This window comes from Protomyctophum parallelum (genome assembly GCF_964188405.1).
Source record: "Protomyctophum parallelum genome assembly, chromosome: 19".
Taxonomy (NCBI): Eukaryota; Metazoa; Chordata; class Actinopteri; order Myctophiformes; family Myctophidae; genus Protomyctophum; species Protomyctophum parallelum.
The window spans coordinates 15,183,650-15,199,958 of record NC_139717.1 but is presented as its reverse complement, the minus strand read 5'-3'; the positions used below and the strand labels follow the sequence as shown (position 1 = coordinate 15,199,958).

Genomic DNA, 16,309 nt, shown 5'->3' with positions numbered 1-16,309 from the left:
GTCATGCAAGCAGGCGTGTGACTGTGTGCAAGCTCGGAACGTAATGAATATGACAAACATGGGCCTCAGGTCAGCTACTTGCTCAGATCAACCAACTACTATACGCACATGCAGACACACACACGCACACACTCATGCATGCACGCACTCACTCCAGGCATGCGTGTGCGCGCGCGTGCGCACACACACACACACACACACACACACACACACACACACACACACACACACACACACACACACACACACACACACACACACACACACACACACACACACACACACACACACACACACACACACACACACACACACACACACACACACACACACACACACACACACACACACACACACACACACACACACACACACACACAGTCTGTGCTACTGCAAATATGGCCCAGATGTGGGTTTGTGAGATTGCCCTTTAAAGGAGTAACATTCCTCTCTCCTCTATTCCTCACAGTCATTTGTTTTACCCACACAGTGCCTCCATCTTTCTGTTCTTTTTCCTGTCTGTTTCTCATTCTCTCTCACCCCCCCCCCCGTTCCCCCCCGTTCCCCCCTCTAGCCCTGCAGACTAACGTCACTCTGTCTTCCTTTAAAACCTATAGAATAGAAGCCGTGTTAAGACTATTAACTTTATTAAAAAGATCAGCTTAATCCTGCCTTTTAATTCTGTAGTTAGAGCCTTCTCTCTCTCTCTCTCTATATATATATATATATATATATATATATATATATATACCATACAGCTGGCTCTAAAATGGGATTTGACACACTGACTGCCGAAGTCATGCTATCAGCTGGAATAGTCAGACAAGACGTGTAGCTCTGCATAAACTATGTCGATGCGATTGTCTGGTCAGTATAGGATCCTGTACTGTACATCCCGTACCATACAGCGGTGAAGTACATTTACTTAAGTTCTTCAGTACTTCTGAGGTATTCGAGGGTACTTTGAAAGTCTGCTGCATGGTGGTGAAAGCAGCCCCCCCCCCCAACCGGTGTTTGTTCTCTGTATCCAAAAGGCCATTTTTATATTAACCTCTCTGCGGGAGTTTCGCAAACACAACCTGCTCATCGTCTTAACCACTTAAACCCTGTACTTGCACAGCTGACCGAGGTTACCCAGAATCCCCATGGGGCACTACAACTAGGGCTGCTCCCTTTTCCCTCTACACTACTGTATAAATTATAGGCTATTTTGGCTGGATGTTCACTCCAGAATTGGTACGCTAGGGTTTCACCTGCTCTGGTCTTGTACCGCTTTTTGAGGGGCGTTAGCCCATCCTATGCCCAGCTTTGTGTGTTTGAGTGTACCCCATAGCTGTGATGATGTGATTGACTGAGCACCCCATAGCGATGATTTAATTGGCTGAGCAATAAAAAGTGAGGACAGAAAATTGAGGACGGCAATTGTGATTGGCCACTGAGAAGTGAGGACACCAATTGTGATTGGCCGGAATTTGATGATGTACTGTATGATGATGTATGATCCCGAGTGGAATAGTAAGAGAGTGGCGACATGCTTTGATCTCGCCGCAAAGCGTGTGCCTATGGGCTATAGTTCCAAACATTGGAACTATCCCATTGAGATAGAATGAGTACTTCTGCATTCCATTGTTACAATGCAGAAGTGCCACCACTCTCTTACTAGATTACTCTGGTATGATCAGAGCGTCCCTCACTTCAGGTGTGATTTTTCTGTCTACACCAGTGGTTTTCAACCAGTGGTCCGGTGAGGGGGTTCCCGGTGGTCCACAGCTAAATGATGGAGACTTGGTAACCAAATGGACCCTATAATTAGATCTTTAACTCTAGAGAGCGTAAGGGTCCATTTGGTTTCATTTTATGCTCTCAAGAGTTACATTGTTAAATGTCATGCATTACCAAATTTACAAGTCTACACAATTAGAGAATTGTTATTTTGATGGTGTGCCTGTTATCTCTCCAATGGTACCAACATCAATACAGCATGGACAAAATCATATCCAACGATAACACAATATTCTTCAATTAGGTGTCTTGGGATGCTAAATCTCATCAAATGGTGGTCGTTGGCTCAAATGCAGAATAAATTATGGACCTTGATATGAAAAGGGTTGAAAACCACTGGTCTACACCAAATCTCTCTTAGCAGATCTACATGCGCACTACACATTTCTGACTTTATGCTAATGTTCCCCCCAGAATGTGCAGATGCTTATAAGTGCAAGTAGTTAATCGCGCTCCACTCGTGCACGTTTCCAATTTATTAGAGTTAGAGGCCTTCACGTTAAGGTTTTTAAGCTTAACTGATTGCAGTTGCATTGGATAGTAATAGCAAACATTAACGTGAGCGATGGAGCGACTCAAACAACGGTGATCATGCGCTATAATGAGCCTCTCAAATGGGCAATAGTGCATGAGAGGGAGGAAAAGGAAAAAGGAAACGTGATTGGAATTAATGGTCTCATGTAAAGTGAAGCAGTTAACGGGGAATATTCAGCATGTGTAAAGGATTGCTTTCGGGTGCTATGCCACGCTCACTGCTGTAGCCTACGTCGACAGACGGGTGTTTTCGAGCCAGGTTAATGGCTTTACATTTCCATAATCAGCGCATTGATTGATATAGGCTGGTACATTATATTTCATACAGTTAGTTTCATCTTCCACTGTGTGGGGTGTGATGTAGGTAGCCAACACCGTGTTGTGAATGATTTATCTGTGAATTAATCTACGCAGCAATACAGTTTTCTCGTACCTGATGAGCTGAGCTGAGTTTGGGAAGGTTCTTTTTTAAATGTGCCCTAATCCGTTACTGAATACCCTACTAAAATTTTAATAAATTATGTAACTTTTATTGGATTACGATTTTGAAACGTGATAGGCCTAGAATATGGAAATGTTTTTCTATTACGGTGCATTTTACTTTCAAGAGTGCAAACCATACACCAACATTTGATTATTAACCGTAAGTTTATTGCAAAAAGAAAATCTTTATAATTGTAACTGCTTACAGTTAAATGTATTAATTGAATTATGAATAATGTAACTGTGACATGTAGGCTAATCCATTACTTCCCTACTCTGAACTGTATATTCTCACAGAATTGAAAGCCAGACAATTAAGTACAGAGGGAGATTTAGCCCATTTTATTTCATACCCAAACCTTTTTGGACGAAAAGCTTAGCAAAAGAAAAGTCGAACATGTCCCAAAAAGAGCCTCCAAGTGGTGTAAAAACAACACCACCACTCTGCGTAATGTTGACCTCACTGTGCTGAGCTTTCTGTAACAGCGTGTGGACTCAGTTGAACTGACCCGACGTCTGACACCAGCAGTCTTGGCACTTGACCATTAGACAGGGCTGACTTGGCAGTTCTCCGACTGTCGCCTTAAGTGTATTAGCTTACCCTGATGGAGACCAGTGAGTTTTTGGACACACCGACTTATTTGTGTATCCCAAAGGTCAAATTAGCCTTCATGATCTTTGGGGTAAAACAATTACCAAAAACCTCAAGACCATATTTGCAATTAGTGTAATATCACTTATTTGCCGATATCTCATTCTGCTGACCAGTTGAAACACATTTAAACCCAACATCAGCCAGCATCTTTCCCCATAGTTACTGCACTTTGGCTTTGTAGGGCACAGCTCTCCTACGTCTTTGTTTTGCCTTGTACTATACTGTATTCCCAGCATGTTTATTGTGCATTCCTCCATCTGACTATAAAGTCTGCCCCTCCTCGCCTGTCTATTTGTTTAAGCCAGACATTTCCTGTTTGCTCACAGGGAATATTTACGCTCGCCATGGCCGCTCTCGACTCTCTCACAGCCTGACTACAGGGCAGAGCTCACTTATCAAACACTTTGCATTGCCTTTCAATTTCTTTGTCTTGGCTTGACTCATGTGGGTCATGCAGTAAGTCCACAGAGCATAAGTTACACTTGTCCCAGTTTAGTCATTAAGCCAATTCCCCTTTGTACTGTGGTCTCCTGCCTGTCACTGCTGAACCCGACTGGTTCGTTTTTTACCTGCTGCTGTGTAAGCACAGCAGGTCAATGTTCTCTCTGCTGTGCTTTCACGCCCACTTGCTGTAGTTACTTGCGCAAGCAGAGCGTGCAAGTACTAGTTTCGCCCGGGACTCGTATGCACCGTCCCAGCCGTCCCGCCAATTTTTATGCGTATGCACCGTCCCAGCAAATTGTGCCTGATACGGCAGTGGTGCCAGATTACATACATGTATACATAGGATCATTACCTTTAATCCTCCCAACACTAAAACATATCGTCATTACGTCACCATCGAAAACCAATTACACTCTGGCATTGGGTCCTTTAATCCACATCTTTATTACGTCATCATTGAGAGCTAGTTATACAGATGTATGTAATCTGGCACCACTGCCGTATCAGGCACAATTTGCTGGGACGGTGCATACGCATCAAAATTGGCGGGACAGGTGGGACGGCGCAAAGTAACCACAGTATACCGCTAATCAACTTACAAATTACATATACATATACATTATGTATAACTAGCTCTCAATGATGACGTAATAAATATGTGGATTAAAGGACGCAATGCCAGAGTGCAATTCGTTTTTGATGGTGACGTAATGACGATATGTTGGGAGGATTAAAGGTAATGCTCCTATGTATACATGTATGTAATCTGGCACCATTGCCGTATCAGGCACAATTTGCTGGGACAGTGCATACGCATCAAAATTGGCAGGACGGCTGGGACGGTGCGTATGGCGCAAAGTAACCACAGTATACCGCTAATCAACTTACAAATTACATATACATATTATATGTATAACTAGCTCTCAATGATGACGTAAAAAATATGTGGATTAAAGGACCTAATGCCAGAGTGTAATTGGTTTTCGATGGTGACGTAATGACTATATGTTTTAGTGTTGGGAGGATTAAAGGTAATGCTCCTATGTATATATATATGTAATCTGGCACCACTGCCGTATCGGGTATTACTGAGATTTGATAGTTTGTAGCGGTCAAAAGTACTTGCGCGCTCTGCTTGCGCACTAGTAGGCCATTTATGGCCTACTAGTGTGCAACAAGCAAGTATGCACTCGCCAGAGTGCAGTTCTAGTTGAGACCTATGTCTCTCATTGGCTGTGCTCGTCTCTAGGCAACCACACACTTTTTGCCTCTAGCCGACCTCTCAGCCATGGGATATAAGGCAGAAGCTGGTAATTAATTGATGTCATCAATTCTTGTTTAAGGACACAAGCATGTTTCCTCCGACTGATACACATGATGCCGTCACCGCAAGCTTCTCAGGGAGAATGTAGCACACGTGAAGGAACACCGTCTCAGTTCCGCACCCCGCTGAACAAGCGCCCTGATCAACCTGCATAAGTCCATATACTGCATCGACAGAGATCGCCTGCCCAGGGGCTGCCCATTAGTGCGACGGACGAGTCATTATTTCGACGTCCCGATAATCAGCGATGTTTGAGGGGCGCTATCCTCTTCAACGTCTGGCTTTCAGACATGACGTCATGTGGCAGCCAAGTCTATGGACCTTTATTGTTTGTCTTATTCATGCGACCCCAACAATCTGCCAATACTCTGCACGCCATCACCAGACCAATGATACTTCATAACAATGGGCTGGCACATGTCACCCCCAGCCTGGACTAATCCCTCTCATATAATGACCAAAGGATTTCATTCGAAGGTTTGTTTAAAGAAGTGTTTGAAGGTCAAATTACATAAGACAGCGAGAATGCAATAATTATTGCACATCACTAAATCAACCCACCAAACTAAAGCCAGATTTATATACTCAGTTGCACCATAGTGAGTTGCGCGCCGACAACAGCTAATCATTCAATAATAATGAGCAGTTGAGAGGAGTTGAGACCATCTAAGTCTAAGTCCATAATAATTTGCAGTAATTTATAAATTATGGACAAGGGTCAGAATAAATTATGAACTTAGTGATTCGTCTCAATTGCTACTGGTCTCCATAAATAACGGACCACTGACCAATGCACCAAGCAGTCTTTCCTTCTGTTCATCCTTCCATCCGTTCATACTGTAGGCCTATACGCTCACAGCAGGGATGCACCATGTGCTTTATTGTGTGTTTTATCATACTTGTAGGCCTATATGCTCACAGCAGGGATGCACCATGTGCTTTATTGTGTGTTTTATTAAAAGCACTAACCTTCACTGCTCCAGACAGAGGTGTTGATGACATGTTACTGCATGGCTGATCACAACAAGGCCTAACACTAATCTCACCATCACCGTCTGTGTGTGTATGACAAAACTCCTCAAGGGCCTGCATGCTTCCTGAGTTTGACTAAAAACCAGTAGTGACGATAAAGGTCTTGTCCATTTTTCATTAAATACGTTCTTCTTGACAGAGAAACTTAATTACACCATGCAGAACGCTGCAGGCCTGTGGACTTTGGAATACCTTTTGTGCTTCCTGGAATTCTACAAACTCCGCCAGGCCCACACTGTTCTCCAAGAGGTTCCTGCTGCTGCAGCCAGGGACCCCCACAACCCCGCCAGAGCACACCACCCCTGGGCTGCCATATATTTTCCATCACGTGTGTGTGTGTGTGTGTGTGTGTGTGTGTGTGGGGGGGTGCTCGCGATCGAGTTGGACCCTCTAAAGTTCTAAACCAGTGGTTCGCAAACTAGTCCGTGACCCCAAAGTGAAATGTGATGTCTCCCCAGGACCCAAATTAGTGAAAATAGCAGATTTACAAGCTCACAATGCGTCACTTTGCACCAGGTTGTGAGCTTGTAGATCGGCTATTTTCATTACTAACATTTGTTCTCTAATTTTAATGGAATTTCTTAGATTATTTCTTAGATTTCTGTTCATCAATCATTGAATTTGTTTTGAATTCATGACAAATTTGACTTTTTTGGGAGTGTTATTTGAAAATGTCTTAAAGGGATTGTGACATTAAAAAAAAGGTTTTGGAATTGTTCTTATTTTTTTAGGTTTTCTAATCTCAATTGCACCCAAAAAACATGAGCTTTTAACATTCAGTAGACTTTCTGTGATCTGGGGTTTTCTGGCTCAAACAGGTGCTCTGATTTGCCGGCAGTAAGTGATGTAAGACCCTGCAAATCCCATATATGTCAATGGGATTTGCCAGCAGATGTCACTGTTTTCACTGTGTTGCCTGTTTTCATTGTAGCTCAAAAGGCTTCGAAACCCCAAAGAAATCTTCAGACCACAGAAAATCCACTGAATGTTCAAAGTTCAGGTTTTTTGGGTGTAATTGAGGTCATAAAACCTAAAAGAAAAAAGAAAAATTAATGAAAATTAATGTCATAAAACCTTTAAAACAATAATAATTAAAGACAAAAGGTAGGAAACAAAAACAATAAAGGGACCCATAAAAGTCATGTGTCTGCGACCCACAAATGGGTCCCGTGATGGTTCCCACCAGTGTTTGGGAACCCTATAGTGCTCTAAATTCCACCTCACCTCACCTCCCTCACACGGGCAAAACGCTCCACCGACCAACCCCAAGCCAGTCCATTGTTCCAGATATCTATAGCCTGTGAAAGGCATTCCTGTCTCAACCTGCACCGGGGGCTAGATGTCTGATGAGGCCTGACAGGTGAGCCTAAGGGAGGGGCAGAGAAGAGATGGAAGATAGAAGAGATACAGGTCAGGAGCACCAGAAAGCAGTGGTGGAAAAAGTACTCGATTGTTTTATGTATAAGTAAAAGTATCTATGCCGCAATGTAGAACTATACTATACTAAAAGTCCGGAATTCAAAAATGACATGAGTAAAAGTATTGGCATGTACTTTAAGTGCCAAAAGTAGAAAGTATTCACTTTGCAGAATGTCCCATGTCAAGTTTTCAAATGTATAAAAAAATAATTTTCTAGCTAACAAAGCGATGCAAATTGCTATTTTCAAATGGCCGAAATGTATATAAGGCTGAAGTGGATAATGTTTTTTTCATATAGGCCTAATAATAATCAGAGTAACTTAGTAACTAAAGTTTTCAAATAAATGTAGTGGAGTAAAAGTACAATATTTGCCTCTAAGATGATAGAGCTAAAAGTATTGGAAATTGGAAATACTCAATTAAAGTACAAATACCTCAAATTTGTACTTACAGTACTTGAGTAAATGCACTTAGTTACTTCACACCACTGGCCGAAAGCATACCATTAACGACTATAGCCTCCTGGGAGATGTAACATGGCGTAGGTGGATGTTTCATTTATTGTAAACAGCAGTCAGACAAACAGACACGTTTGATCTATCTATGGGATGAATGTAATATTTATCCCATAGATCAGACACGTCAGAGACTCGCTCTCTGCATAAATAACAGTCTATATGCTATATGGGTGGATCACAGACAAACAAGTTGGGCTTCAAATCAGCTCAGTTTAAGCTTTCTAGTGTTAAACTCACCTTGAGCAGAGGTGCACTTTATCGAAGCATCAAAAACAAATCTATTTTCTTAGGTCTCAGTGAAAGGAGTCTTCCTTTATTATTTAAGCGGCGAGGACCGAGTCTTTTCCTGCCAGCTTTCCTTTGTTTTTGAGACCACCGCACCTGCAGTCATTAGTCAACCTGGAACAAAGGACAAAGAAGGGCAAAGACGGTCTCCCCCATACTTTACTGACATATTTTACAGATGCTATCTGTAAAAGTCACGTCTGAAACTAGATTTCATGTGGCGTTTCAGCGCAAGCTGAAACACAAGGTTTGTAAGGGAACGGAATAAAGAAGGTCACATCTCTGTGCACATGCAGAGTTCAGCATAGAGAGGGGGAGAACTGACATACAGGACTATATTTTGCGTGTCTTAAGTACCAGGTCTTATTACCTAACTTGAGTAAACTAAAGACCTGGAGGCGTGATCAATGCCATTTGGCTATTCTGAGTGGCCAAAGAGCATTGATCACGCCTCCAGGTCTTTAGTTCACCCAAGTTAGGTAATAAGACCTGGTACTTAAGACACGCAAAATACAGCCCACAGAGTGGACAGTGATCGAACGAGAGGCAGTGATGGTGTGTGTGTGTGTGTGTGTGTGTGTGTGTGTGTGGGTGGGGGGGGGGGGGGGTGGTGTGTGGTGTGGTGTGGTGTGGTCAGGTGTGGTGTGGGTGGTGTTAAATTAATCAGAAAAACTAATTGAGGTCCATATCCGCCAAGGTGCTCGCATATCATTATTGCAATCACTGCAAGCTGAGAGACTGGAGTGGAGTGAAAAATAGAGACACATTGAGCCAGGTGAGCGAGAGAGAGAGAGAGAGAGAGAGAGAGAGAGAGAGAGAGAGAGAGAGAGAGAGAGAGAGAGAGAATGAATGAAATAGAGGGCAAGAGAGGGATTCTATGTTGGCAAACGTATGAACACAGAGAGACGAGGAGGGAGAGTCAAAGCAATGACAGGCCTTCAAATATTTTGACCCACAGCGAATAAGGGCACAATTCCACACAATGTGGAGGGAGCCACCAACTGCACAGCCATTAGGCAGTAGTTACACAGCTGATCCACAGCTATGATCCACAGCCATGCAGCTCGGCTGCATGGCCAATGTCAAGCATCACTGCCAATCGGACATACAACACACGGTTGCCAGATGTTTGGTTCCGATGCCAATCCTGATTTCGGAGAGTCCTAGCCCACTGGTTCCGAAACACTGGGTCGGGACCATAGAGTATATATATCTATAGAGAAGACACCCGAGTTCTCCTCCCATCCACTTGCATTGAGTTGCTCAAAAGCGCATGAGGCGGATTCACTCCTCCTTCCTGGTAGGAACAGAGTGCATTCTGGGACGGATTGCAATGGTGAGTGGCCCCAAACACATGAACGCGCTGCCGTTGAACGCGCACGAGCGTCGTCCGTCGTGAACGTGTACAATGATAGTCAACGGACAGCGCGTTCATGTGTTTGGGGCCAGGCTGCAATACCTTCATTCGGCCACTATGTCCATTTCGCCTCAAGATTTCCTCTGGGTGCCTTCTCTATAAATATATATACTCTAAGGTCGGGACCCATTTTGTGGGTCGCGGGTCGATTTTTATGGGTCCCTATATTTTTGGTTTCCTACATTTTGTTTTTAATTAGGCCTATATTTAAAAATATATATATTTAAAAAAAGAAACATTCCCCAAAAAGCAAAAATGTTCATGAATCAAAAACTAAAAAAAAAGGTAAAATAATGGCTGTTAATCCTGTTATATATGGTTCTGGATCTAACACATGCGGTCCTGAAGGTATACTATACAGGGTTGAATGTGCGCACGTGAGCGCACATTATATAGTACGTATATAGTACGTGTGCACGTGTGTGGAAAAATGGTCTATGCATGGTTCTGTGAATGTGCACATGTGAAAGCATCAGAGAGAGAGAGAGAGAGAGAGAGAGAGAGAGAGAGAGAGAGCGCACTCGGCAAACATGTCACGCTGCCACGTTATAAAGACAGATGAAAATGTCAAAGTGGTGACTTATAAGCAACATGGAGGTCTCCTGCAATTTGCAAATGAAATGCAGGCAGAAATGTCAAAAAGAAAGGGAAAAAAGCACCTCGCTGACAGAGAATGCCTCATTCCCTCTCGCCCTTTAACACCGTGATGGCTTTGAAAAAAGCTGGATGGATCAAGGCCAGTTTGCCCTGTTGTTTACTCTTTCATGGAGGCAACAAGGTATAGGTCGGAAATGAAAGCCGGGCGTGGGAAGCCCATTATGTTGTGCCTGTGTTGACAAAGCTGGAAACAGGGGCCACGACGAGCAAAGGAGCGAGAGAGAGACTGAGAAGTGCGACGGATAGCGAGATAGAGGAAGAAAGAACCACATCACCTCATAGTTACACCAGTGGTTCCCAAACACTGGGTCGGGACCCATGTGTGGGTCCCTTTATTTTTTTGGTTTCCCACATTTTGTTTTTAATTATTATTATTTCAACCCAACCAAAACTTAATGAATTCAAAACAAATTCAAATAATTTTTGTCCAGTAATTTCATGAAGAAAAAGACAAAGTTCCATGAAATAGAAAGCAGATGTTTAAATAAGTCCGCGATGCGTTGTGGGTTTGTAGATCTGCTATATTCGCTATTTTGGGTCCCGGGAAAACGTCTAATTTCTGTCTTGGGGTTTTAAGCCAAAAGGTTTGGGAAACAATGCTTTAAACGTTGTTTGTCAGCTGTGCTCAGAGCAGTGGACACACCCAAACGTGATGACGTTAGCCGAGCCAAAGAACCATCCATCTGTAACCATGGGAAACGGAGAAAATAAACTGAAATACAATAATAAGCACATTGGCAAGGATGACACTGTCAGACTCCATGCAGGCAACACATTAAATCAGACTGCTGAGGCATGCCGTTAATGAACATTTTGACCGTAGTGGTTATCGTGAGAAATGAGGACCTTTTCTACCATATATCACACATCCCAGCTCTATCTCTGTCGAGGTATTGTCTATCAATCTATCTATGTCTGTTTCGTCGTTTCCGTCCCTTTTTTCGTCCTCTCTCGTGCCTCTGCTCTAATCATAAACAGACACATTCCTGTAGAAATGAACGAGGCCGTGAAGAATGGCTGCCAGGTTCTAGTAGGAATGTGACACAGCTAGCGGCACTTCAGGAGGCTCTGCAGATGTACTGTAGTGTGCCGACTGGGCCGCTGAGCGTTAGTTCGGCTAGTTTACACTTCTTAGTGAAGGAAATGGCATCCAAGTAAGTAAGTTAGTAAATAGGTCAGAGAGAGTGTGTGTGTGTGTGTGTGTGTGTGTGTGTGTGTGTGTGAGAGAGAGAACATTTGTATGTATTTATATAAGTATTTATCATGTATTTATATATTTATTAAATTTTTATCCCACAAATGTGTAACCCATTTTTCACGCGGTGCCAATTGCTGTAACCTTGGGCGATACTCTCCCTCTGCCGACCTGGGGAGAGTATTTCATTGTATTATAATGACAATGACAATGGTGACAACATTTTGACGTGTGTAAATACAGTATAGGTGCCAAGTTGGCAATATCTAACTGAATGCTTAACAAACAAAAGAACAAAACGTTGTCTACTACTAGTAAAGTCATGCAACTTATTATTGCCACGGTCTGATGCAGATCAGTTGAGGATAGACACACACAGGCCTGTCAACCATGAATAAGACGGTCTGATGCAGATCAGTTGAGGATAGACACACACAGGCCTGTCAGAACCATGAATAAGACAAACTGCAGCCTGGGACGTACTGTATGGTTGCACATGACCTAGATTTCAGATATGAGGATCACTTACATGGACACGGAACACACTTACACCTGTCACTCACACACACAGGAGATGAAACACAGCGTTGAAATAGAGCAAGGTGCTACAGGTGTAGGCGCAAGATAAGACTTGGCTATTGTCCCTTCGGCCGCAGGGGGTAGAAAAGAACAATTTAAGTGTCAAATTCTAAACTATCCTAAACCTGAAAGCCATATGTAACTCAGAGAGACAAATGTAACCCGTGAGGATCACTCACAGTGTTAGATTAATATCTGAGGATTTTATGATGTGTTTATTGGGTATTTGCATGTGTGTTTCTCTGTAGTCTCCTCGGTGGCACATAGACTTGGAGCCATGGGCCAGTGACAGCCCTTCTCTGGAGGATGAAGCTAGAAGATTCCTCACCTACATCACCACACCACAGGTGAGTGAGTCACCGTTCTTACACTTACACGCATTTAGCCGACGCCATTATCCAGAGCAACTTCTAATAAGCAAGCTGGCTAACCACATATAGAATGTAGGTCCAAGGGTAAGCAGGAACTATAGCATTATAACCACATTAAGTGTCCCTTAATGTGGATCAAGAATTGATGACATCAATTAAATACCAAATGCTGCCTTATATCCCATGGCTGCAGCTGGAGGTCGGCTAGAGGCAAAAAGTGTGTGGTTGCCTAGAAACGAGGCAGCCAATCAGGACGATAGGTTGTCACTTGTCAGTACAGCCAATGAGAAATATAGATCTCAACTACAGTTGGGCGTTAAATCACCGCAGAGAGAACATTGACCAGCTGTACTTACACAGCAGCTGGTAAAAAACAGATAAATGGTTCATGTCTTATATGCCATCAGCCATGGGGTAGTAGAGCAACTTCACTGGTGTGAGTGTCCATTACAAAATGAGAGGATCATATAGGAGAGGAGAATTTGCGCCTTTCCTTTTCATATTGTATGTTTTGCTGCCAGAAGCTATAGAACCTACAGGCTTGCCATTTGCCCCGAGTCATAAAACTGCATCCCAACAACACTCACTCAACTCTCAGACCACGTGCTCTGCAGCCCTTAATGTGCCACTTTCCTTTTTATGTTGTTTCTGATTACATCTTCTCTACGGTGCTATATTACAAGCTGAATTTACAATTAGGGGGAGGGGGGGGGGAATCAAATAGAGCCTTTGAAATTGAATTTGCTGCTTTAACCAACCATCAATAAAGATACAATAGGGGTTTGTGGTGGCTCGAACAGTTAGAATTAGACTATTAGTGCACTCACATATTCCTTGTTGAGACACAGGACCGAATCAGACTGCTTGTTTGTCTTGTGTGTCTGCATTCGTTGTCGACATTCTCCTATCTAGGTGTTGGGGCGTCTGATCTAATGAATAAAAATAAATAAATATCCAAATATTGAATCAGGAAATGTAAAAACTATAGCTGTAGACGTTCAAAATCACCCCAGAAGTGTATTAAAGTGAAATACCCCATTACGTAATATGCACTGTTGTGCAGGGAGATGTAACTGTAGGCTATACTTCAGTAATTATATAAAAAATGTAGCTGTAGCTATCAGCCCAGGATCATAAGCCACACTGGGAACACCTCTTCACATGCAGCTCTCCCCACCAATGTTTCTGTCCTGCCTGCAGTGTTCATGGCACGCACATCATTTATGATTTATTACTGTATTGATTACCATAGAGATGGAGTTCCAAGACCCTCTGTTCATACTTAAAGATTAATCAATGAGATGTTATGCTTTGTTTGTTTGTTTGTTTAGGCCAGAGTAAAATCGATGAAAATATTTAGTGCCTCGGTAGAAAGATGAAGTAGCCGGGGAAAGGCCCGGATTTCTGCAAACCTCGTTTCTGTTGTCAAGGTTACGCAACGACACACAGAGGCAGTTTTAGTTTCACGTCCTTATTGCACTAAACTCAGGTTGGCAGTAAACGGCAACTTGGCAATGCCCTTACTCACTCTTGGCAGAATACCACCTCCTCCCCATATGGCTATTGGTTCTGTATCTTTCATAACGCAGCTCAAAATGAATTAGTTACAACAAGCGTGCGTTTGTTCATGTGTGAGGCGAAAATCAAAGAGGGGAGGGGACAGATGGAGAAGTTAGGGAGGGGGTGAATGTGGCAGAAAATAAGAGAAAGTAAAAGAGAAGGGGAGAAAGTGATTGTGTGCTTTTTATGTGGGTGTTCATGTGTGCATGGCTGCATGCATGCATGCATGTGCATGTGTGTGTGTGCATGCATGTGTGTGCGTGCATGCCTGTGAGGGATAAAGATGAGACCGTTGAAGGGAGCTGTCATTCATAAGCCGTGACAGACGGCAGAGAGAGAGAGAGAGAGAGCTGGTGTGCGATAACAGCACCCGTAGCCTTGATGCTGCCTGACACAGTCCCTGGCGAAGCTCCGACTCGGGGGAGACGGTCTGTAACACGACATGTCAAATCACCAGTGCAACATGAAGCCAGCGGAAAGCATGCTGCACATAATATGCTAATTATATTAATCATTGGTATTCTTCTATACTGCAACCGGCTCATGTGCGATATGCACGCTGAATATGAGGGGGGGGCAAGGAAATATATGAAAGAAAATATATTATTATATTTTGTTTTGTTTTTAGGGGTACCAAACTCATTTTGGGGGGCGGGATACACACAATAAGGATATATAGTAAAAATATATATTATAAAACATAATCACACCCGTGTGAAGTGAGGGGCGCTCACTGTCAATGGGATTTAATCTTCTTTGTGTAGGACGAAAATAGACGATTTGCTCAGACACATAATTATGACACATCACGTAAATTCTCCATTCTTCAGTATTTGTCTACACTATAGCTGAATATAGGAGGGGCTAGCGCCCCTCAAGAATAAATCGGCTGGCCACCCCCCCCCCCCCCCCCCCCCCCATACCAAAAATCACCTATGATTAGGCTTACAGACCTAAACAAAACAATAATGGACTGTTCATCAAGACCTAATCATGCACGTACAACAAAGGCTGCTTACAGTCCAGTCATCATCGGCGGTCACATCAGTTCAGTGCTGTTGCCGATGCTGCACAAGGGAAGAGGCAATGCAATTAAGTCTCCATCTATTTAAAATGAGAGGACAAGGACTTACACCGTGCAATGGTGTGCAGAAAAATGTTTACACTAATTGTGTTACTGTCCGCCACGCACGCACACATGAACGCACGCACACACATGCACGCACGCACACACGCACGCACACTTATTCACACAGACACACAGTGCTTTACATTTAAAATGTATTCTATACATTAATTCTATAAATTATTTTAAGTGTGTTTGTATTGTAGTTAACAAGGAGCCAGTAAAGGCAGGATAAATAGACATTGGAGTGATGCATTTGTTGCAACAATACATAACAGTGATCATATTCATTGCTGTTGGAGTCTTAGGCCTCACTCACACTGTTGCAACATGCATACAACATTTGTCTTGTGTCTTGTCCGTGTTTAATGGCTGCCCCAATGCCTTTCCAATGGATGTCACATGGTTTGACAAAACATTTTTGTTTGATGCGGGGCACAACACAGCCATCAAACTAAAATGTTTTGTCAAACCATGTGACTTCCATTGAAAATGCATTGCCATTAAACACGGACAAGACACAAGACAAATGTTGTATGCATGTTGCAACAGTGTGAGGGAGGCCTTAGAGTCAGCAATGGCAGCACATGGATTGAATTCACTGTGTGCTTTTGACATACAGGAACATGTGAGGAAAGTATCACTGCAGTAGATGAGTCTTGTAATGCAGGCTTGAGTCAACATGTACAAAAGCCATATCACATCACAATATTTGATTTATGTTAGTCAGTTTTATCACCATCCAGGCTTCAGGGCAGACTGGTAGATATGAATGGAGGGTACGCAGGTGACCTGGTCAGGCTAGATTCGGTCACCGCTGAATCAGCAAACTAAGAGACAAAAAACGGCCTCTTGCCTTGGTTACATAGTGGTGATGGACACAATTACCAACATGGAAAAACAACAGAACAACTCTGGTTCATACAGG

General features: G+C 43.0%; 1 protein-coding gene across 1 annotated transcript in view; it reads left to right on the top strand.

Annotated features, from left to right (window-relative positions):
- Positions 1 to 16,309, top strand: part of mettl24 (methyltransferase like 24) — a 49,705-nt gene that overhangs the window by 9,283 nt on the left and 24,113 nt on the right. The window contains exon 2 of the mRNA XM_083790309.1: positions 12,573 to 12,671. Within this exon, the coding sequence (XP_083646435.1) occupies positions 12,573 to 12,671 (99 nt within the window). The remainder of the gene's footprint in view (positions 1 to 12,572; positions 12,672 to 16,309) is intronic.